The sequence below is a fragment of the Teleopsis dalmanni genome, chromosome 2, assembly GCF_002237135.1.
Source record: "Teleopsis dalmanni isolate 2A chromosome 2, ASM223713v2, whole genome shotgun sequence".
NCBI lineage: Eukaryota > Metazoa > Arthropoda > Insecta > Diptera > Diopsidae > Teleopsis > Teleopsis dalmanni.
In genome coordinates this window covers 73,001,211-73,026,120 of record NC_051847.1, presented here as the reverse complement: position 1 = coordinate 73,026,120, position 24,910 = coordinate 73,001,211, and the positions used below count along the sequence as shown (strand labels likewise).

At 27.8% G+C, this 24,910-nt stretch overlaps 1 protein-coding gene across 2 annotated transcripts in view; it reads left to right on the top strand.

Moving 5' to 3' along the window:
• Positions 1 to 24,910, top strand: part of LOC119683259 — a 91,639-nt gene that overhangs the window by 34,480 nt on the left and 32,249 nt on the right. Inside the window, exons 1-3 of one of the 2 annotated variants that reach the window (XM_038096900.1) lie at positions 4,037 to 4,060; positions 12,829 to 12,878; positions 15,955 to 15,997. In XM_038096900.1, the coding sequence (XP_037952828.1) occupies positions 12,834 to 12,878; positions 15,955 to 15,997 (88 nt within the window). In that variant the 5' untranslated portion in view covers positions 4,037 to 4,060; positions 12,829 to 12,833. Of the gene's footprint in view, positions 1 to 4,036; positions 4,061 to 12,828; positions 12,879 to 15,954; positions 15,998 to 24,910 lie in introns of those variants that run through there. The other variant, XM_038096899.1, reaches the window with a different exon arrangement.

Below are 24,910 nucleotides of genomic sequence, written 5' to 3'. Positions count from 1 at the left end.
GTGTCTACCACTAAGACAGTGTCAAAAGAACACTTAAAATCGTTAAAAAAATATATTAATTTTTACTACTTAAAATCTTTAACTGTATAATATACACATCATTGTATAATTTTATGAGGCATAATTTCACGCCTTTTAATAAAATAACTGTGATTAGTGTTATTCGCACCTAATTAACGCATAATTTACTCGTGAAATATGTGACAAATTTTCCAGACAATTGCGTACGTTTACCGTAACATAACGCAGCCTTTGATGCCTCGATAATGGCACCAAACTTTATTTGTTTAATTTTCAAATAAAAGTTAAAAAATGAAAAAAAAAGTATATAAAAATTAAATATTTTAGTGTGTAACTCATGCGTGAAGTTTATTTAAATTAAATTTTATTTGAAGTACATCGAATGCTGTTTTATTTTCATAGTAAATGCAGCAAAATAAGTTGCGTGCCTCTGAGGCAGTAGTTTTTTGGAGCAGCTGTCGAGGTCGTTTCAGTTTATTTGCATTTATATTGAATTTTAAGTGCAATTGTTTAAACAATAACTAAAATGTAGAAGGCATTTTTATTGTTTTTTTTTTTTGTTGTCAGTATGCATAAACATGCCTCCTGTATCTAAAAATTCATGTCTCACGTTTAAGTTTTCTAAAAATTTATTGCTGTTAATTTAAAGTGCGTGCAACAAATGCAGTTTATCTAAGCATTTTGTTCTGAATAATGAACACGATTTATCCGTAAACTCTTTTAGGTTCATTTGCTACAAATAAGTCTTCTATATGCTGCAATTACTGTAATAGAAAATAGATATAAGATATGATAAAGACGTGCTTAATAATAAACTTGTTAGAATAATGTTTATATTAAAAAAATGTAGTTAGAAAAATTGTGCAACATTGTTGCAACAATGAAAATAATGTTACTTCTAAGACCATACATTAAAACTGCAACAAAAGATTGTTGCGGCTTACCTGTATGTGGTTGAGGAGGTATTTTGCTATTTTGAAGTTTTCATAGTAAAGCAACTAAATTAAAAAAGTAGTCTGGTCATTTTAAAGTTTTTGCATATTTCCTCTTCTTCTTCTTTTGCGAAAATAGCCTACTTTTATAAATCTCATTATTCATAGATAACTACTTTTAACTCTGATACGTATACTTTATGAGATACTTTATTGTTTCTTAATAGATTATTTGGTATATTTTATTTTTAAACAGTAAGTATAATAAGATTAATAAAATTACTTTAATGGGTAGTAAATATATACAATATTAACAGGTAGTTAATTTCAAACAATATACATATTATATGAAAAATAATCAAAGATGTATATATCTGTATAGACAGGTATATGTCTTTATGTGACGAAAACAAATTAAACTTACTCTTACTTTAAGTAATTGTTTTTAAAATTTCTATTAATATAAATTAAAAAAAAGCATTAGTATTTGAAAAAAACTTAGATTAATACAGATGAAAACAAATATTCTTTCAATTGAAATATTAATTTCCTGGAGATGAAGTTCCCTTACCATTACTCTCCTCTCTACTCAAACACAAACTACGGGCCATTTGTGCTCAAGTGGGCTTTCGTGGTAAACAAGACAGCCACTCCAACCTACCGGTTGGGAACTAAATCTATCTATCTAAAACCGATCTAAAAGAATCTATAATGCAAAGTTCATGCCTTGTCATCCTATTACAGAAATAAGAGGATAATTTGGAATGAATATGTTGCTCTGCCTGGTCCAATGTTCCACTGGGAACGTACTGGATTGATTGATTGATGTAGCTCTGCAAAATAAAAAACAAGAACAGAAGCTTTAACATAGTTCATTAGTTTCTCTATAAAGCAGTGTTTTTAAAATACTCCGAACCGGAAAATTATTCTACAAGGACCTGTCAAATATATTCAATATGTTTTATATATTAAAAGAAAATATTAATATATATAAATAAATTCAGTAAACGCTAAAATACTATATTTTACGAAGCGGTTAAGCTAATGGTGTGAACTGAGGGTGAGTGAAACTCTGCATTACAGTATAGACATATGTACCATATATAAGATGCAATTATGATAAGATCACATCATGTATTTATGTGTTTTTTAATTGTATGACTTATAATATTATTCTTGCTTTTTCTTTAAGTTAAGAAAAATATTCCCTTAACAGATTAATATCATATTAAAGTTCACATTAAAAATTTGTTTCATGTTTTCTTATTTTATCGTCCCCTATTATGATAAACGATTGTCATAACTAGGTAAAGGGAAACAATAGAAATCATAATACTTACAAATAGTTGTGAATTAAAGATGAATTACAAATAAATGAATTAAAGATGAATTATTATTAGAAAATATCTCTCACTAACCCGTATTATATATGCAATAATATGTAGAATTAAATTTAATAAAAATTTTTCTATTGTTTTTTATCTTGATGAAGTATCGGGAATATAACGTGGACTTTCTTACTGATTATTTTGAATACGACAGGTGTGAGGTAGTAAGTTTGTACTTGTATATAACTCGTATATAATAATAATAAATGACATTTACTATTCAAAGCAGGAATGACAAATATGCATAAATAAATGCATAGTTCTACACATATCACATTTACCTATGTATTTGTACAGTTTAGAAGGTGGAATTTAGACTTTCAAAATATAAGTTGAAAGTAAGATTTTCAGAAAATAAATTTAAAAGCGATATATATAGAAAGTATTTTCTAAACGATATTTTTTTTTCTAAAATATATTCTTATACTCAAAAATTTTAAAGGTGCATTAAGTTAGCAGTTAAGTATCTCTTTGTGATAGTCCATTTTCTTTATATCTTTATCCATTTCTTTATATCTTTGAAAAGGTTTGATGTATGTAGCTAAAATTTTTTATTCAATATTTTTTTTATGATATTCGTTTTATGTATAGTACTATCTCTTCAATCTATTTATCTACTATCTTGATTTCAGAGCTGTGTTTTTAGTTATACTTCTTCAGCTCTTAAAAATATTAAGTTTTAGTGAAGTTGTAGATACTTGTGTATATTGAACTTATGTAATCTATATACTTTTTTGTTGTTATAGTGTGCAAGTCTTTTCGTTGCAATTTTATGAAAATGATATCTACTTTAATATATTCAGTTTGCTTATATATATTTTCGAAAGGCTAATTATATTTTTTTCTTACTGAATTTCCTACTACTGTTTTTCTTTTGATTTCTTATTCACACAATTTGCAAAAGTAGCTTCGTTGTTATTTAATTTTAGTGGCTGTTATATTTCATTCATCTCATTATTGCGTTGAGGTCATCACGTAAATAAATACTGCAAATTTAGCTACAAATTGATGTGAATTTTTTTATTCAAAAATCCAAAAAAAGAAAAAAAAACAATAATATGCAATAGAAATGATGTAATATTAAAATGGCTTAAAAAGTTGGAAAACTTTTACGAAGTGGGCCAACAAAAAGGTGCGTTCACAGTTGGCATTGTTACACAGCACCTTATTTATTTAGCCACCTAAGGTTTTCCATTATACCATCTTTTAAGTAAACATTAAAATAAAGCAATGAAATTATTAAATTAATGTTTAGAAATTAATGATAGTTTAAAATGTTAGTTCCTAACAGCAGCGCAATCATCGATATTAACTGCTTTTTTTCTAGCCAAGCTAAGCTTACGTCATTTGTTTTAGCTCGTTTCAGTTAATTTGTTGCATTATTATTAGCTCATGTCAGTTTATTTATATTTGAAATTTATTTTGTTAACAATTTATATACAATTTTGTATATTTTGTAGTTAACGCAACGGCATGGGGCGTTCAGTGGGTTGAATTGTATGAAGTTCGTAGAGAATTGACATGTCGCTGCATCAAACAATTTGCAAATTCAATTGTTCAGTTTCAGTTCAGTTTCATAAACGTTAGTGATAATATACACAATCCGCGAAGTTTTACATATAATTGCTTAATTTCATTTATATATAAGTATATAAATGCTATACATATGTAGACACTACCCTCACATACGAATAGAAGAATAAATTATTAACGATAAAGGTCGGTTAGTTTAATGTAAATAATTGAAAAAAGTGTGTATAATATAGTATTAATAAAAAGATACTGTAATTATATTCTAGAAAGAAATTCTATAAAGAAAATAATTAAACAAAGGTCATTCAAATTAAAAAAAAAAAGTCATATTAGTATATTGCTAACACTGTATCGTACTATAATACAAAGGTATATGTATAACTCCAAGTAAGCAGCTTTTTATTAAATAAAATATTTTAAAATATATAATGTATGTATAAGTAAAAAGTTAAGAAAATAAGTTAAAATCTTTTTCCATTATTTTTTTTTTTCATTTCCTTTAATTAAACCAATAAATAATAGTGGTGCTCAAGATCTCGATTAATGAGCTCGGTAACCGAGTAACCTACTTACACTATAACGCGACAACAACAATATATATTTACTTGAATTATATTTGGTTACAGAGATCGTTACTCTCGGAGATCAAAACTTATATTTTTAACAAACAAATATTTGGCAGGACCCGAGTTCGATTCCTGGTACTTGCAGTCTCAAAAATAATTATTTACGAATAATTAAATATAAGAATTATTTCCAAGGCCACTGATGAAGGGTATTTGGCAATACTCGAAACAGCTGTATGGTCAGCCAAAAATTCAATTAATTAAAATAATTTAAAAAATAAATTTTTGTTGTTGTTTCACTTCTGTTCGAAAACCTCTTTACAAACTAATTAATTAATAAATACCAGATATGTTTTCCAAACTTTTGATAATTTTTCAAAAGCTTTTGATATGTGATATCAGCAGTGAAAAAAATATATATTGTAGATTTCTTCCTCAACTATTTGAATATGTGTTTGGTATTCAGAGGTTATTGTAATATAATATCTATCAGTGAAAAAAATATGTTATAGATTTCTTCCTAAACTATGTGAAGATGTCTTTGGTAGGACATCAGCTCCAATAAAAGAGAGTTACTGCACTTAAAGAATTATTTCTTTAGAAGCAGAGAATCGAAAAAATATTCCCATGTCATTTTTTTTTTCGTGAACTTGAATTTTAGTTTATATTATTCTTTTCATTTGACTGAAGACTAAATCTTTGGATAAACAAATTAGTTATTGGTTTTAGAAAGTAATTCATTGAGTGTGTGGTGTAGGTCCCGCATAATTTTTGCAGTTTCAATATCAGACATTGTTGCAGTGCTCGGATCGGTTTACATCTATATTTAGATCGGTTTCAAGACCGATCTGTTTCAAGTTTCGGTTTGTTATAATTGTCTCAACAACAAATATTTCTATAATGATTCCTTCATTGGCCAGTAGATCAATGAAAACAACCGATGTTTTCAACCATTATAGTTGATGGATCTCTAATAAATAGGACTTGCTATAGCTATTTATAAAAATAAAGAACTGTAGAACTCATAGAGTAATTTAAAGCAAGCATTTGTAATACGTTTTGTAATAAAACAGAGTTGAATATTCCCTGAATGGATGCTTAAATGAGCATATAAAAAAAATTGTGACGTGCTTAACCTCACAAACTTATAGAAGTTTTTACTTAAAATGTTAAGTTCAAAATTTTATGAAATTTTTCAATTCAAATTTTAACTTAACATTAATGAAGGTTTCTTAAAGTACAATATAAATATTATATGTAAAATATAATTTTTTATACAATTCTTCTAATTTTGATTAAGATATTTGATGCCATCTGCATGAAACTAATTAAAAAAACAAAACCATTTTTTTATTTATATAACCCTATTCACATATTAAATAAATGATCATCCAATTTTTCTTCGAATAAATAAAGTTGATCTATCACGATAACAAGCCTACTACCGTTACGCCCAATTATACCGAACAAAACTCTTTTGTCGTAATTCAAATGCTCTTACATGTAATCAATCTTAACAAGCTGAGCTTATGTATGTACTCATTCAGCACCCACAATATCGGTATTCACAAGAGCCACGGTGGAAATAACAGTTTCCCAACAACAATAATATCTCATGACATAGAACTTCTGTAAGGAAAATATAACGAAGAAAGGCAACATTTCATAACCGATAGACACATTTAAGCTGTGATCTTATCTGTGTACTTGTTTCATTGATCAATGAAATGCGATCGCTTATGTTGATCTCTACAATAATCATCACGAGCTGAGCTTAAAACTTAAGTATATGCAGGCAAGTGTTCTAAAAAGAATTAATGAGACAGCTGAAGCATATGTTTTCTCACACTTCGTGAGTGCAGCTAGTGTAGCGGATGAAAATGGATTTCTTTGAATTGGTATGCTCTTCTAGTAGCTGAAGCATTCTTCTGGACTTTTTGGATGTAAATTCAAGTTTTTGGTATTTACGGCTCTGTAAAAGCGATGTTGACAGCACGAAGCTGTTTTGAATTTTGTATCTATTGTATTTATTGTTTTCATTTTTTTTTTATTTTAATTTTAAATTTTCTTCTACTCTGACAGGGAAATGCACGTCATCTCACTTAACACGTTTTTATTATCATTTTTGACTGTTTTTTATTTTTGTGACGAACATGTGGTGTCAATAGTTCAACACTTGCAGTGGTCTATGATGGAATGACTCGAGAAATTTAATATTTTTTCACTAGGTTTTCTTTTAATGAAGTCTGAATCAAAGAAAACCATTATAAACAACTAGGAAATAATTGTTTTGAAGGTTTTGTGGGTTTGCGTATTTTCGTTACCGGAAATTAAATATATCATAGACACGTATATGGGTAATAACAGATTTCAACAAAGACAAATTTACGCTTGATTTAATACGTTTAGGTGATGTGTGACTTTATTGACCCTCAAAAGGTCATTGCGGTGGTTTTGATTTCAGTTGAAAAATTATTGATGTAGGTTCGGTAGCACCTGAACGAATAAGATTATAAATTACAAATGCATATTAAAGTTAAAAATAATTTCAGTCTTTTATGCAATTTAAAATTGTCAGTGACAAATTGTTAATAATATTAAATGATTAAAAATAGATAAATATAAAATATATATAATAAAAATAAATAATTAAAATGGATAAATAAATATTTATATAAACAAATTAACAAATACATGGAAATATATTTTAATAAATAAATATTAAAGTTAAAATTTAAAAAAATTCGTAAATAAATGGATAAATATATAAGTTAATAAATAATTAAAAAATTACAAAAAATAATTAAATAAAATTATACAGATGAATAAATAAATACATACATGTATGAACAAATAAATAAATAAAGAAATAAATAAATAAAAGAATAAATAAATAGATAAATAAATAAACAAATAAACAAATAAATAGATAGATAAATAAATAAGTAAATAAACTAAATAAATAATTATATAAATAATTAAATAAATAAATCATTAAAGGTAATTATTTTTGCCGATAGCTACGTTTCTTAATGCGACAAAGAAGCTATTTTTAAAAGTACGAAGGATTCGAATAGCAAAGAAAAGAACAAAAATTTGGTTAATTTATTAAATTTGGCTGACCATACAACACTGTTTCGAGTATTGCCAAGTCCGTGACCACTCATATATCCTAAGAGAGCTGATTATGAGTACTTCGCAATATTCGAAACAGCGTTTGCCTTTAATTCCGACTTTGAATTCATTTGTGAAGGGTCTTCGACCATTGAACAAGATGGCTAGCATTGCACACTATCGTAGGTAATTTATATTTCATTGGCCATAATGATTCATTTAAAGTATATTTTGATATCGTTGCGTTTCAATAGGGTTTCAGTTATGAAATTTGTTTAATCAAATTTGTTTACGGTAATTTTTATAGTACCCAAACATCGAGCATCCTTTCGTAAACTGTTCTTTTTAAATGATTTCAAACTATCATGTGGTTTCGTGTATTTGCTATTTCTGTACAGTTTCTGTGAAGAGGCTATCTCAGGCTTGCTCCACCAGTTACAAAATTTCATGGAATTTTTTATTAGCGATCGACATATGCGAGATGTTTCTTCGATATAAAAATTACAGGAACGGAATTGATCATACCACTTCTGGGTTCAGCATTCACTTATAGCATCCACACTGTAAACCTTATTAATTTTTTTGGCATGTTTCTGCAGTAGTTTCGATTTTTTGTAGTTAAAAAATATATCATATCGCATTTCTTTATTCTTTATTCTTTATTTTTGAAAAAATGTACATTTGCGATGAATTACACAACTGCCTTCACAGAAGATGTAGCCTGAAATGTTGTCTTTTAAACCATTGTTGTTTTTTACACCGTTAAAATAATTAAATTAGTGTGGCCAGATAGGTATATATAGGTAAGTATATAGGTAGGTATATAGGTAACAACCCCGTATAGAAATAAAAACAGATAGCTTTTATATTACCTAATGTTTATTTAACATAATCGAATTAGGGTGGTTATATAGATATATGGGTGCCAACACTATCTAGTGATAACAATTTAATACTTTTCATGATTCCTAATAGCTGTCTTTATTATTATTGTTAAGAGATGTGACACTGCAACCGTCGGGTCTATTGTTCCCCCTTCTGGGTTTAGAGAAGGTATCTAAGCCCAGTTGTGTCAGTAAAAAGTAGTATTGAACCTACTTTACAGAGTTTTATTCCTTATTGCCAGGCCATTCTAACAGTACATATGTGGCCGACTCCTCATTTCTTTGCGGAATCTACAATTTTGTTGTAGTTTATATTGTCCTGTTAGAATTCCTGTGATGATTCTAAGTTTTTCTTTTGATAAGTTCATACACTGGTATCTCTAACTGTTATAGCTGTCATTACTACCATCCATTTTCAAAAGAAGGTGCTCGGGAAATCGGCATTTGTGTCACTTAAATTTTATTTAATTTACATAAACCTTGCTTAAAAGTTTATAGCAAAATTATTGGTTTCAATAGTTCATAAGACAATAAGACTATATCAATTTTATTGATAATAATTAGGTTAAGTTAATTAAGTAAGTCTGTCTTAATAAGCAAAAGAAATTTGGTTAGTTGTGCCATTAGAAATAACAGAAAAATTTTCTAAAAGTAATTAATTTGAAGTCATTAAATTGTAGTTTTATTTATGCAATTATTTTTAGTAATTTTTCTTTTTATTAACATCTTCTCATTAAACTTCCACTTAAAATGTTGCATTAGAAATTATGTGCTCATTTTATTTTTAATGCAAATTCTATGGTCATCATCTTTATGGATTTGCATAATAAATAGCACCAATGCATGTCTAAAGGCTTAACTCCGAAGGTTTAATTTTAATTTCAATACCGTGACTATGATAGAATTTCTAACGGTCAAAGTCGTGAAGAAGATGTAAAAGAAGTTTAAATGAATCACAATTTCATTAATTTTTAATCTTCAGTGGTGAAATTGCATTTACTTTTAACTAAGGAAACTTAATTGTAAAAGTTAAGCGTTCACCATGGACGTCATTAACAATGTTGTGATTGTTGCATTTTATTGGATATATTTATTGGATAACACGAAAAATATAAATTTATGTTGTTAAGTGTTTATGTTGATAATAAATTTAGTCAAATTAATTTTAAAAGAACAAATCAAATGATTTTCATAAAATTAGTGAATTAATAGGTGTGTTTTAAACACGTTTTCTTTGCGAAATTAAATTCATTAATCAAAGTATGTGGGTATCTAATTTTATAATTAGAATTAATGGAAAAAAATAAACAAAATAAATAAATAATACTAATATTACTATTATTACTAATATTACTAATATTAGTAATATTATTATTACTAATGTTACGTAGAATAAAAAAAAAACCCTGGGCGCTTGTACAAGGCCTCGTAAAGTGTGGAGCTCTAATACTTATAGTCTACGCACAAAGATAAAAATCTTTAAAGCATGCGTTCTTTCAGTTCTTCTGTATGGTTGCGAAACTTGGTTTGCCAGGAAAAATATACAAAACAAGCTGAGAGTATTCGTCAACTGTTATCTCAGCAGAATTTTGCGTATTTTCTAAACAGAATAACAAAAAGACCTTTGACCTCCAACCGATATTTGTCAACAGAAGTTGGTATACAACCCGCAAGGTAGCAGAGGATGAGGTCATCCAAAAACAACATCGAAAAGGTCAACGTTAAATGAAATAAATACCGTTTTGCAGCCCCTAGGAAAAGAATAAGCAACATTACTGATATAAAGGATGTAGCGTTGCGGCGCGAAAGATGAAAGCGACTTATAGACAGCCTATGCCTAGTATAAGAGGCTGCTCGAAATCATTGACATTGAGCAAAGCTTATTATTATTATAATTAATGTTACTATTATATTACTTAGTATTTGTCACAGTATAATAATTATTTTTTAAATCAATATAATATTGATTTGAATATAAATGATCCGAGAATTTAATTTTGCATAGTTATCAATGATAAGCCTACATTGGCTTTTGCTAACCCTTTTAGTTATTTAAAAAACAAGGGAACATATTTTCATGTCAATTTCCTTTTTTAGTGTATTTTCCTTTAGCCATTACTAGATAAATATAAGAAGGTAATACTTCTCAGTGAGTCTCTGCATTAAAGGTTGCTTACTAAAAACTAATCCAAAGTTCATACTAAAGTATTTAATTGCAAAAAAATCGCATGAACTTAGTGTTAAATAGTTCGAAAGGCCTATGGCACATTTGGCTAATTTTCAAGCATTAATTTTGGTGGATTAATTTTTGAAGGTTGCCGCACTTGATTAATATTCTGCGGATTGCAAATTCGTAGACATGAATTCTGCATGATTTTGTGTGTGTGAGTGTATGTTTGTAGAGAAGCAATAGATATATTTTGAGCAGTGATTTAATATTCATTTTGGTATTCACAAATTACATATAACTATTATCCTTTCGCCGTTCACTGTTACGTTCTGACATTAAGTATGAAACACACGTGTAAATGTTAAATAGAAAATATCAAAAAATATCAAAGGAAATATATTGTATATGAATTAATTTCCACAATACTCTTTTTTTACTTTCAATACCTTCAAAGCATATTACAAGTATCAAAGCATAAGGAAAATGTCAATCCACTAAATGTAGCGAACTGTGCGAAAACTGTTATAAAAAATAATTTTAATACTCTATTTTACTTAAGTGTGTTAGACAGATTAAAAGGCATTTAAAATTTGAATCTGCCTCCCTTTTGTTTACGTCACTGTTACCTCTATATTTCGTAATTATTACACAGCTAATTCATTTATATATTCTTATTTCATAATAGTCAAAAATATAATTATTTTAACCAAATAAATAAATATTTGTTTTCATTATTTTTATGGCAATACACTAACTTAGCCAAAAATGTATACTTCGCTTAACGGTTATGTATTAAGCGCTAGGAAAGACTTACTTATGAGGCATACCACGGTAAGCCACGCCATGGCCGTTACTTACTTAAGTGCATTCAGTGGCTTTATTGGCAGTTGCCGCATTTTATTTAAATCCAAACAAGACGTGATATGACGTTGGAATTAAAGTTAAGAATTTTAACTGTTTTTCGGTGTTATTGATTTTTTTTCAGGGTTTTAGCTATCTTAAGCATGTTAACTATTCTATTCATTTAAGGTTTCCCGAATTGATTGTTACTTATTTAACTTTTGGCATAAATTATTGGCTCATGCATTGCGTTGGTGTCCAATACAAGCCGTTTTCTTACGTTCACACTATGTGGTCATGTCGTTGCCAGTAACGATTTTTATGTACTGATTTAGGTCAGATTTTTTCTTGCAATTTTATTTCTGTACGTTAGTTTTACAATACTTTTATTGTTTTGCCAACGACTGGACTACGGTTTTAGGTTTCACAATGTATGTGCGATTTTAAAAGTTAGCGGCCAGTAAAACTCGTATTTCTGATTTCGTTATTTCAGGTTAAAGTTTAGGTTACGCTGTAGGCGGTATTTAAAATAGGATACTTCGTTTGTTTGTTGTCAGCGTGTGGCTATGTACTGCCCAACACTGGAATGGATTAGAAATTGGGTGTTGAGCGTATTAAGGTTAATACAAATTATGAAAATAAATCTCTGGATATGTGGTCATAAATTACTAAAATCTAAAAATAAAGTGTAAAATAATAAGTATTTCTAGAAACTTAATATATTTTTAATAGCAAAATAAAAAAATATTTAGTTTTATAATTATTCGCACATTTTTATTATATTATGCCCCGTAGCTATTTTTTAATACGTATAAGTAAATATTTTAAGCAGCTTTAAAAATATTTTGTGAAATTTTTTAACATAGCAAATAAATCCCTAACTGCTGAAGGCGCTTAACATTTGATAATAAAATAAAAATCTGCTAGCTTTTGGATTTGTGTCCAGTTGATTGCAGCTTTCGGATGTGGTACCAGTAAACGTCGTACTCAATTCACTCATATAAGTAAGCGTAGATACGTCTTGCTAACTCATGTCTCAATTGTTGACGTTGTGGGTAGAAACCGGACTTTAATGCTAATGCAGAAAATATACTGTAAATGCTGATCTTTGATATGATAATTTTATATTACTATCAAATATTTAAGTTGAATATCTTTTTTAAGACTTTTTATGACATTTTTACATGAAAGAAAATTTTTATCTATTTTATTAATAATTGTGAATCAATTGGAAAGAAAATATATGCAGTTAATGTAGTAATAGATGGATCGTTGAGGCTTAAAAATATATATAATTATTAATAATAATTATTATAATCGCTACATAAAATAAAAATGATGTAATAAAATTATATAAAAATTTTAATTTTTTTTTTACAGATAAAATGAAGTCATACACACATATACTGTACACAGCGCTGCATATATTTGTAAGTATTTTTATGTATCTTTCACTAATGACAAAATAATTAATAAAAACATTCCCGAAGAAATTTATGCAATACAATCTTTAAAGTGAGAAGAGAGTAGATGGAATAAATGAAATGTTAATTAGTCTCAAGTAATTAAGCAAGCGTAGTTGATTTTATTGACATAAAAAATCAAGTACCGAAGTTTAAAATAATATATAAACTAAAAATTGAAAAAAGCTTAACACAGACTTTTATTATTTAAATTTATAAACTAAAGACTTATTAGCAAGAAATTAAATTTAGAATTAATTAATCTATTAAATGCTGAAAACAAGATGTAAATATATTTAAGTAGTTAATAAAATCCTTCTTTTCGACTTTAACGGTTAATGTTGCATTATAAAATGTGAAAGGGCCGAACAGATATCTGAAATAGTTTTTTTCAAAGCAATAAAGTTTACATTACATACAATTTAATTAATTAATAATATAAACTAGCTAATAGTGTTTTAAGGTACATGTTGATTTAAGCCCCTGATATTGGATATTTTAAAACTTTTATTATTGTTGAAACTACAAAATAGTCAAAACACTCATTATAGCCGTTTAGGTACAACATTTCCTTATAACAACTGTTTTCTATATAATTTTATTGATTAATAGTTTAATTAAAAACGTATAACATATATCTTAGCTCAATAGAGGAAAACCGTATATATTGTATATAAATATTTTAGTTACATCATATGCTGACTGCAAATCTTAAACTTTATTATTGTTAGAGGATGTGGCAATGCGACCGTCGGGTCTATTATGTCCCCTTTTAAGTTTATAATATCAAAAAAAATTTATTTTTATTTAACTAAGACTATTCCTAATAAAAACAGCTAATAAACCCCATATACTTCGATTATTGAAATAAAAATACTATAATTTAAGTTACTGGTTAGTAACGTGTAATAACAGTTTATTACTCGCAGAAAGAACTACTCGTACAACATAGGTATTGTGGTACTCATAACTAGGTAAAATAGTAGCTAACTATTGTGGTAAAGTACATCAAATTGTAGTTAATTATGAAAGGAAATTGATAATTAAAAATTTTTAAGTTTGTTTTATTTATTTATTATAAACTAAAAATAAATAAAATAATAAATACATCACCTTAACTTTACCACTCTGAAGTGAAGCGTTTAATACAATTAAATGCACTAGATATTAACTTCCCTACACAGAAAGTAATTCTTTATAAAATGTACTACCTAAGGCAAGCTATGAGACTGGGTCCACCCTGCAATAACTTTTGTGGAAGTTATGGCTCTGAGGATGAGGAGGAGACCATGCTCCTTCTCATATGTCACTATAAATTTCCCGATTCACTATAAATTGTACTATCTAAGATATGCTATGAGACTGGGTCTACCCTACAATAACTTTTGTGGAGGTTATGGCTCTGAGGATGAGGAGGAAACCATGCTCCTTCTCATATGTCACTACAAATTTCCCGATTCACTATAAATTGTACTACCTAAGACATGCTATGAGACTGGGTCTACCCTACAATAACTTTTGTGGAGGTTATGGCTCTGAGAATGAGGAGGAGACCATGCTCCATCTCATGTGTCAATGTCCTTCCTTAGCTAGAAGAAGATTAAAATCTTAGGATCCCCTTTTCTCAACGATCTGACTGAGCTGTCATCCTGTAATGTTAGGAACCTGGCGAAGTTTACAGAACTGACATGTTGGTTTTCTTTTACCTAATGGAGGAGTTGTTAACTTTTTCGGCGTTGGCTGTATACTGATTTAAATCTATGTACGTACCAATGCTACTCCTGTGGTGCCACAATAGGTCAATCTTTGCGTTCAAGTGGGCTTTGTTTGGAAACAAGGCTTGAATTAAAAAACTATGGATAGAGTTAAGTATGTATTATAGCGTCTTTTTCTATTAGTATCTATTATCCAAGTATAATGTTGTAAATTAGTCTACTGAAATAAGATTAATACTATCTTAATTAATAATTTTTAAAATAGAAACGAAATATAAGAATTTTTCGTGAATTCAAATAAATGTAAAAAAAATCTGAAAGCCAATTTTTACACTCATCTTTGTTTTTTAAGCAACAATTTGTTGATACTAATAGAGATTTTTTATTGAGCACGTATATAAAATCTAAACTTGTATAAAATTTTATGAAGAATGAAGTATCATAAAATTGATGATAGAAGAGACGTTCTACTTTTTGCATATATTAACCAATTTGCAAAGTTTTCACAAGAGCCGACGTCATCGGGTTTATTCTAATTTTATTTAATTTCTTAAAGCAACGTTTCTTCATTTTTGCATCCATTATCTATTATTATTGTGATTTTTGGTGAAAGTTTTTGCATACGTCGTGAGTATCTAATTTTCTTGATTAAGGTCTGTAACTTTTTTCATTCATTTTGGATATAAAAATTTTGTAAGAATGTATCTAAAAATGAATGACTAAATTTAAGAAATCGATTTCATAAATTTATTTTGACAATAATGAGTGATTGTCAAAAGGTTATGATGTAGTTGAAAGACAATAAAGGATGGAATTTGAGTAAACTTTACTAAATAAGTTATTAAAGTTTTAATAAAATATTTTTAATAACTTATTTTTATTTATTATAAAAAAAAATTAGTAAAATATAAAATTAATATTAGCATATAAAAAAGTAGTATAAATTTTTACTGCATTATATTAGCTTATTTATTATATAGTTATAGTAAAGCTTTGGCTCATACAGAGACTGATTCAAGGAGTAGTTAATTAAAATAAATTATAAGTTCACATGAGAACAGTTCATTGAAAAAAATCCATTGTGTGGTGTTAAACGATAGTAAATTTTTGTTGGTGGGGGGCGGGGAAGGAGAACTTTTAATTATGAATATTTATATAACTTATAATATTACACTTGTAAGATATTTTATATGAACGTTAAATTGATTTTGTCTGAATATTCTCAATTGAATTAAATTAAATTAAATTATAAAAAATTAATTAAAACAAAAAAAATTAATTAAAAAATTAAAATATAAATTTTATTAATTTTGTTTTATATTTTTTAGACAATTGCCACACTAACAACACACGGTGCACAAATCTCAACAAGTAAGTAAAAATTTGAAATATATTTGCTTATTGTATATAGTATCTAAGTTTAAATTATTCAAATTTAATAAATTTGTTTTTAGAAAAAAAGTTAAATTTACAGTATTAAGGATGAAAAATTGGTTCCAATAAATTAATCGTTTATTAAGAAGTTTTAATTTTTTATAACCTTTTCGATTGTTTAAGACTGTATTTATAATATGGCATTTAAAATTTGCTTCTAAGACTATAACAGTTCTTGATTAGTTTAGATAGATTAATTACAAAAAGAACTTCTTATTCTAGAGTTTGTTTTGTGTTTTTGACCAAATTTTAAATTAAAGAAGAGCTTTTTTCTGTTTTTTATTTTATCAAACTACCATCTGTAGTATTCATCATGACAGTCTCCAAAATCAAATTACTTTTGTTCTTTTGGGACTTAATCATTCGATTTAGAAAGTTGTGTACTAGTTTGATTGCTGGAGACAATACAGTCACTGAACAGTTGTTTAATAATTCATTGAGTTCTCTAATAATACTGAATGTAATAAAGTTTCGTTAAAGCCTAAAATTATCCAGGGCATTTTTTTGATAACAGTGTTACTAAGACAATTGTTTTTTTATTGTGGTAAGAAGATGGAATACTTTATGCCCCGTCAAATCGATCGTGTCTGACTGCCTAACAGGATACGAACTAAAATACTACTTTTCACATTCACATTTTTTCGGTCAGGGTCTTCTTTGTATTGTAAGGTGGTGGAGTGCTTTATGCACAGTCACACCGATTGTCTTCCGAATAATGTGCTCTACTGCCTAACATATTAATATATAGTATACGAACTAATACACCAAATTTCAGAGAGACTTATTCCCTTACGGGATCACATTCACATTACATCGGTGAGGGTCTTTCTTTGTATTGCGGCTGCAAGCCATACTGTTTTGATTTTCGATCTGCATCCAGATCTCTACTTTCTCACTACATTTTTTTGGTGTTTGCCCTACTTATTACCCTAATTTCTGCTTTTTCTTCTAGGTCTAATTTCTTTGATTTGAGGACTTAAATCGCATTTGACACTATCGTTAGCCAATTCTCTGAGTTGGTTGTTTTCTTTTCCACTGTAATTTTACAGTATTTATTGATCTAATCTTTTCTTTAAATGTGTACCTCCTATTACAGTAAGAGAAGGTGTGTTCTGGGTCATCACAGTCTCCGTCGCCAGAAATGCAGGCGGGTAGGTCCACATTTTCTATGCGGTACAGCTACTTGCAATATTTATCCCCGGTATGCATCTGACTGAGGTGGCCCAGTCAGATGGTTTTCAATACTTCCCTTAACTACGATTTTGTAACTAAATATATAGCTTAGAAAGTAGAGTAAAACTTAAGAGAAAAAAAACATTAGTGAATAAAAAGATGTCTTTAGTTAATAGATTAATTATTAGTGTCGCTATGTTCAAAAAGGTACCTTATAAAAGGAGAAATTCTGAATATAGATAAATTGGTAAAAATTTTTATTGATGTATGAGAGAGTATTATTTTACATTATTTAAAACTGAATGAAGAACTTTTGCATAAAGTTATTCACTCTTTTAAAAACCACTATTTTACAGATAATCATTTCTGTTCCATGGGAACTTTTTCTTGTTCAAGCCATGCAATGGACATAAATAAACAGATTTAAATGTATCTGTAATTAAATTCATCTAGTACCTATTCGATGAAAATTTCAAACATGAAGTCAGTTTATTTGCTGCATTAAATTTGTTGCCAATAAATCAGAATTAGTCAATAACTTGTTTTCAATAAAGCACGGCATAGATTGCACATGAAATCTGTTAAAAATATTATTATTTTAATTTCAGTTCGCTGAACAACTTCAATTCCCTGAGTGGTGAATGTTACTTTGAATGAAAGTGAATGGGCACTCTAAGGCACAATGTATCTATTTAAAGCCATACGTACGAGTACAATAACTAAAAATTGTAGCTGTGGAGTGATTAATAAAAAGCGTTGCAAATGTTTTGTTTCCTTTAAAGTTTTTATTAAAGTTGACCATTTTTAATTGCAATTATATTCCGCGAACTATTCACTTATAACATATAGTAAAAATTTTTTAAATGCTTTCACATGTTTAAATTGTTTGTTTTAAGCTTTCATGCCATTGTCACTCACGTATATAAACCCATTTTTTGTCGAATTGTCAAGATAAAAAATTGTAAAGAAAAGTAAAATATTTGTTTATGAAGTTGTGAAGTTGGCAATATGATTTTATTATTATTTCTTTTTCAAAAAAGAAATAAAAAAAAAAAATCTATTATTTGCAGAATTAGGGCAAACAAATTGTGATAATGTTGATAGATATTCGGAATTTGGGAAAGTAGTTAAGTGTCAAGGTCTCTTTTGCAAAAAACCAAAAATTTAAAAAGATTTTTGTGTCAAATTTTTGATGTATAAATAAAATAATTTAGTGCAAATATGACCAAGTTATGTACAAGAAAAAAAATTGAAATAATAGTTTAAAAAAGATAATAATAAAATAACAAAAAAATTAAATAAATAAAATTATAATAAAATAAAAAATACAAATGAAGTTCCAAGCCTCTTAGTTGCATTGGCTCATTAGTAACAGATCCTCCCTATGCCTAGAGTATAAAGTACTCTTGTATAACAGCATCATAAAACCAATATAGACTTATGGTATCCAGCTATTCGGTAATGTTAGTGTTTCAAATATTGAAATTATTCAAAATACTCCGAGATCTAAAAATTCCCTTAGTTAAAGGCTCTGAGAAGACTTTTCAAAGTACTATGGTACATTAGTACGAATGACATCCTCAGGGACCTCAAGATTGATCCCATCAAATAATACATAAAGGATAGAGCCCTGATATTATTTGCAAAAACTGATGACTTACCAATACCGCGCTACAAATTTCAGAATGGTTACAGGCTCCTCGGGGAGATGGGCAGATCTAAGGTCAATTATTGCTTAGTCTGATGAAGTGATAAACAATAATCCAGTCAAGGCGTAAAGAGGGGTTTTAAAAATACTTCGAGTTAAGAAAGGAGTAAAAGTGCTTAAGTGCACTGGTTCAACATAATAATAAAGCCGAATTTGACAATATAATATAATATTAACCCCTTTCAATCCACTACTTCCCGCCTAAAAAAAGGTGAGCGTCCAGCCATTAATTAAAATTTAAGAGATTCAAGTTAATACCTCTCTCTTATTTTCAGTAATCTCATAAATTTTAATTGATTTCTTAATAATCCATCTCACACTCATTTCAATAAAATTCAATCCACCAATCTGAGGTCCGTAATATACTGATTTACTTATTTCATTTTATATTATGCAATGTATAGTTAAAAATTGTAATATTATGTATTGCATTATTGTTATTATGTATTGTTAGTCTCATTGTAAGAGATATGCAATAAAAAAATGTATTTTTAAAAACAAAAATAAAAAAAAAGATAAAATAAAATAAAATAATTATAAAAATATATAAATAAAATAAATAAATATGAATATAAAAATATGTAAGATTTAGTATCGCCTAATCCATATTTGACAGTTTATAAGAGGTAGTGATCACTATCGTATATGTAGGTATATCATCTTAGACAAGGACATAGAGTAGTTATTCGCTGCCAAAAAATAATTAAGTTCGTTTTTTATTCAAATACAAGGCCTCATACTAGAAACATCAGTGCAAAATGTCTATTCTTCTAGAATTCTATTTACTATTACGCAAATTTCATTATCAATGGGCATATTCATACTCAATGAGAAACAGTGAATGACATCGGCTTATATATGACACATTATAAAGAGAAAGTAATCACACTCTCAACTTAATTTGTGAATCTCTTGAAATACCAATTAATCACCTAAAGGTCAAAGTTGATACTATTACTTCTATGAATATTATCATATAGTCGTTGAAAGGAAAGGCTTTTCCTTTTACTTCTCCGTCATCCACTGAAAGTTGAAGTTTCTAGTTCTATTAATTTTATCATTTACATATTTGTAGACGGTATTTACACATCATGCCCTTGCCGTTGCCTAAAAGTAAAAATTTACCAAAAAAATTCTGATGAAACCATAATGGAAAATAGGAATTGATCTCTAAACAGTAAAATAGTTCGATTGTGGGGCGATTATCACAATAATGGGAACACAAAACAAAAACGTTCAGTATATGTTTAATTATTAGAATCCAGTTTGGAAGACTGGAGTTAAATATGGTCAAGACCAATTTTACAATGCAGACTTAAGTGACGATTTAATACTATAGTAAATGACACTTTAGTATTTAATGTCAAAAACTTGATGGTACTTAACTTAACTCTAATGGGCATTTTAAAACTGGCCCATTTTAGCCTATTAAGAAAGGATAGTTGCAGAAGTAGTTTTAGGGTTTGCTCTAAATATGTTTAATCAGCACCTATTAAAAATGCTATAAGTTGAGAAATAAAATGTTTTCTTATCTATCTTAGATAAAAAACTCAGATAGTGTTTGCAGATATAAACACTATCTGAAAAGTTGTTTATCAAAGTTGTTGTCTTATGAACTATAAAATTTTTATATTGGATGTACATATGTATAGAAATAAATATCATGTATTAGAGTCTAATTATATTGACTGCAATATATTAAAATCTATTTAAGTCAAATAAACTTACTTTGATATGAGTTTAAGAAATATTTCCATAAATAACATTGTGTGTCTTAACTTCAAAAATTGTCATTTTATCACATGTCTTCAATTGCAATTCATATTTAAAAAAGATACTTAAGATATAATCTGTTGCAAAAACTTTTTAAGCTGAATTATTACAATATCATATAAAAGGGATTAGAAACTTTATCACTAACTACGTATTGCAAAAAAGAATAGAATTTATTGTTATATTTTATTTCTTGCATAAAGATTAATGATTGCCGTTATAAGATATTTTTTTTGAAAATGGTATAGATAGTGTACTTGGAATAAGAGATAGAATACAAAAAAAATAAAAATTTGCAGTTAGTTGACTGAATTCATACATAATTTATTTATATATATAATAAAAAGCGATATAATAATAAATTATACTATTGAGGACAAAGGTTTATTTGCTGGTCGTTAAGTGTGTTCTGCATCAGTTGCAACATCTGTATCTTTTGTTGTGACTTGCTTCTTTGATTCCAGCTGCATTTTCTGCTCTTAAGATGTTGTTTAGGAAGAGAACAATGTAAAAAAGTGGTTTGCTTATGTTGTTGCAGTTGTAAAACTTAAAGATCTTGAGCATCTAAGTGCTTCAGTAACTTAGCTGGAATGGGAAGGCAATGCACTTTGCTGCAAAATATTAAAGGGTTCATTGCTCTGGGTTTGACTTTGAAGTACCTAAGTTAAGTTCATAGTTACGAATGTGTGAAGGTGTAAGTACACAAAAAAAAATAAAAGTTTATTAGTGAAATAATGTTCTTCCTTATTGTTTGTTTTAACTGAAAAACTTTTTTAATTGAATTTTACATTTCTGATTAAATTTAATGAGTTGATGAAATAAGTATTTGATGTTTTGCTTAAAGCTCCACTACAATTTATTTAAGCAACATATACATAAAAACTGATATTGAAAAATAAACACTAAATGATTAAAATTGGTCTCATTTCTACTTTTTATAGGTTCTTTTATATACCATACATAACCTAATTTATTTAGGATATCACATGTCTTTCTTAGTATATATCTTCAACGAGATATTGTTCAATTAAGGAAAATTAAACAATTAAATTGTTCTATAATATTTGTAAATGTTTAAAGTTAATATATCAAGTATCTACGTCAGAGCATAGCATATATAGTAAGTATAAAACTATGTAATACCTCCCTATTTATAGGTCTTTGTGTCAAAGGGTATCAAAATCTTAATTGCTATAATATATACCTAATACACAAGTAACCTTACGAATTATTATTTAGACCAAAATATTAATATTTAATTAATGCATTATTCATTATTCAGGAAATTAGAAAAAGTACGAGGATTACACCAAGATATAGGTATGTTTTAGGTAACCACTCAACAAAAATTTGTTACAAAAATAAAGTTATTACTAATGATTATCACATTTGCTCAAAGTCGATTAAAGTCAGCAAAACGTTAGTGATTAAGAGCAGACTTTATACATAACTCAGAGCAATAAGAATAGTTTCTATATACGATATGTAACTATGGATGAAACTTAGCTGCAACATTATGTTCCGGGAAATACGTAATTAGTTACTGCTTTACCAATGATAACTATCAAAGCAAAAATAAATTGTCAGAAAGGTCACGACATTTGGGGTTGCGAAAGAAACTAGTAACGGTTTATATATTTATTTAGATTAACACTTTGAAAAGCTTTATTTCCACATCCACACAAGTTAGGTTTCAAAAACCATAACTTTATGTTTTTTATATCGTCAATTTTTCACCATTGATGGCCTGTAAATTGACCATCAAATTGGGAGCAAATTCTAACATTTATTACTATGCAAAACTGTTTTGACCAATGTGATAAGGCACACAAAGCTCATCACCGGAACCAAATTTATATAAATATTTATCTCTTTTTTCTATTCTCAATTTTTTAAGTTATGTCGAAAACAACAGTAACTTCAAATTTAATTTGAAAGTGATCTGTATAACATGGCTCCAATTTAGCCATAACATGTCACTTATCTGGTAGTCTTAAGTTGTCAACTGTAATATTTTGAAATGTGTGATCAGGGTTACTATAGTGATAAAATTGTTATTGCCCACATAACTTCTGCTAGTTGTCCAGAAGTGACATTGTTGAGTTGATATTGTATATTTCAATTTATGATAACGGCTCTATATAATATAATGCTTGACCTACTCAATTGTTTCATTGAGTAGGAGATATAGTTTTAAACTGATTGGCTAGTAAAGCAATATAAAGTGTATATATGTTATATATATGAATATATATATGAATATATATATGAATATATATATGAATATATATATGAATATATATATGAATATATATATGAATATATATATAATAGATATATATGAATATATATAACATATATAACATTATATGAATATATATATTCCAAAATAAGAGGAAATCGAAATCAGTTATGAAAATTAGTTACAATTTCTAAAATAAAGTAGATACAACATATTATTTAACAGCAAATATTATAAAATTTTACATATGATGTGCACTAATTGTTAGATGATTACAATAACAAAGTGCATGCATAATGCACTTTTTGAGTTGATAGGCAGTGAAGTATCCAGGATTGTGTGATATGCCGGTTTATTGCAAAATATTTTTTTGAAAGTGTTTGATATAGTGTTATATTATCTGCAGACTATGTATTGAGGGGATTAAGAAATCTAATCCTGAACCCACCGATCCTGAATATCCTACTGTTAAATAATTAATATAAATACACTAATATATATATATATATATATATAATGCTTACTTTGTTTTAAGATTTTGCATTGCAACCTTATGAAATAAAAAGATAGATGGGCGCATTATTTAATATCTCAGAAGAAAACCTTAAACAAAGTAGAGTGCAAATGTAACAAATAGGCAAGATGAAGTAGCTAAAAATGTAGAAAAATCATTTGCGGTTCAAGTACATCTTAAATAAAGGCAAATGCTCGGAAGACAAATGTTTTTAAATGACAACAACTGCAGTAAACTTAATTGCAAGTTTTGTTGTCTGCGATACAAGCAACTTTAAGGCAACTAAGACACAGAAACTGCATTTGCGATTGTTGCATGCATTTTTCATGCTCTTCTGTGCATCATTGCAACTAAAATGCAAAAGGTTCTTGGCTCTTTGCGAAGTTCAAGGAACTTTAATGGTACAATCTTTAGTTAGTTGATTATAATTTTTTTTTTTCAACCATAAAACTTGTATATATGCAAGTACATATTTTTTTTCTACTTTATTTTAGTGCAGTCGTAAAAATTTATAATGGAACAGATACGTGTATCTACAAGTATGCATGTATGAATAAAGTGCTGTGCTGTGTGCATCTCGGCAAGATCATTTTCAAAATATTTTATGATAAAATCTGATTTCTTCAAACCCCATATCTTATTGGTTAGTATTTTCTTTTTAATCTTTATGGTTATCTTCTCGAGTTTATTACAGCACCCAGCAGTGGCTGCACTTTTGGTAACCCCGTGTGGCTTCTGTCACCAAACTCTCGCATTTTTAATTTATTTATTTTGTTTTTCGTTGTGTCTTTCAATGTCATTAACATTATTTGGCATGCTGTTCAGTCCCACAGTTGCATGTTTCACGTTATAAAAGTTGTATTTTCCGATTCTCATGCGGGTCTTTTGTAAATTTTTTATTTTTTTCATGGCTCATTCCATGTTGAACTGAGATGTTTTCTTCTTTTAATGTCTTGTCGTGATTTCAAAGTTTTTATACTTGCTTCCTGAAAAGTGCATCGCTGGTAGCGAAGTTATTTAATATGTTAAGAACTTATTTATAATTTATAGCCTATTATGATAATATACTTATAATTTATGCTTTTTAAGATGATTTTATGCTTTTATGTGGTTATTGGACACAAAAATCTAATGTAAGCAGAATTTTATGATCTATAAAATTTTATTTATAGGTGTGACATGTTAGGTAAATCTGAGCAAATATGATATCATAAATTTTAACACATGATTAAAATGTACTAAACTTAAATTAAAATTTTTTTTTTGCTAAATACTTTATATGCAACTATTTTATATAAAAAAAAGGTTCTTAAAACAATAATATGTAAATATGAAATGTTTTGTATTTATATATTATAGAATTAAGTAAATCGTGTAATGAAATATTAAAAGAATGGTAATAGTGAGAACATTTTTATATACAATAAACTTTTACCAAGT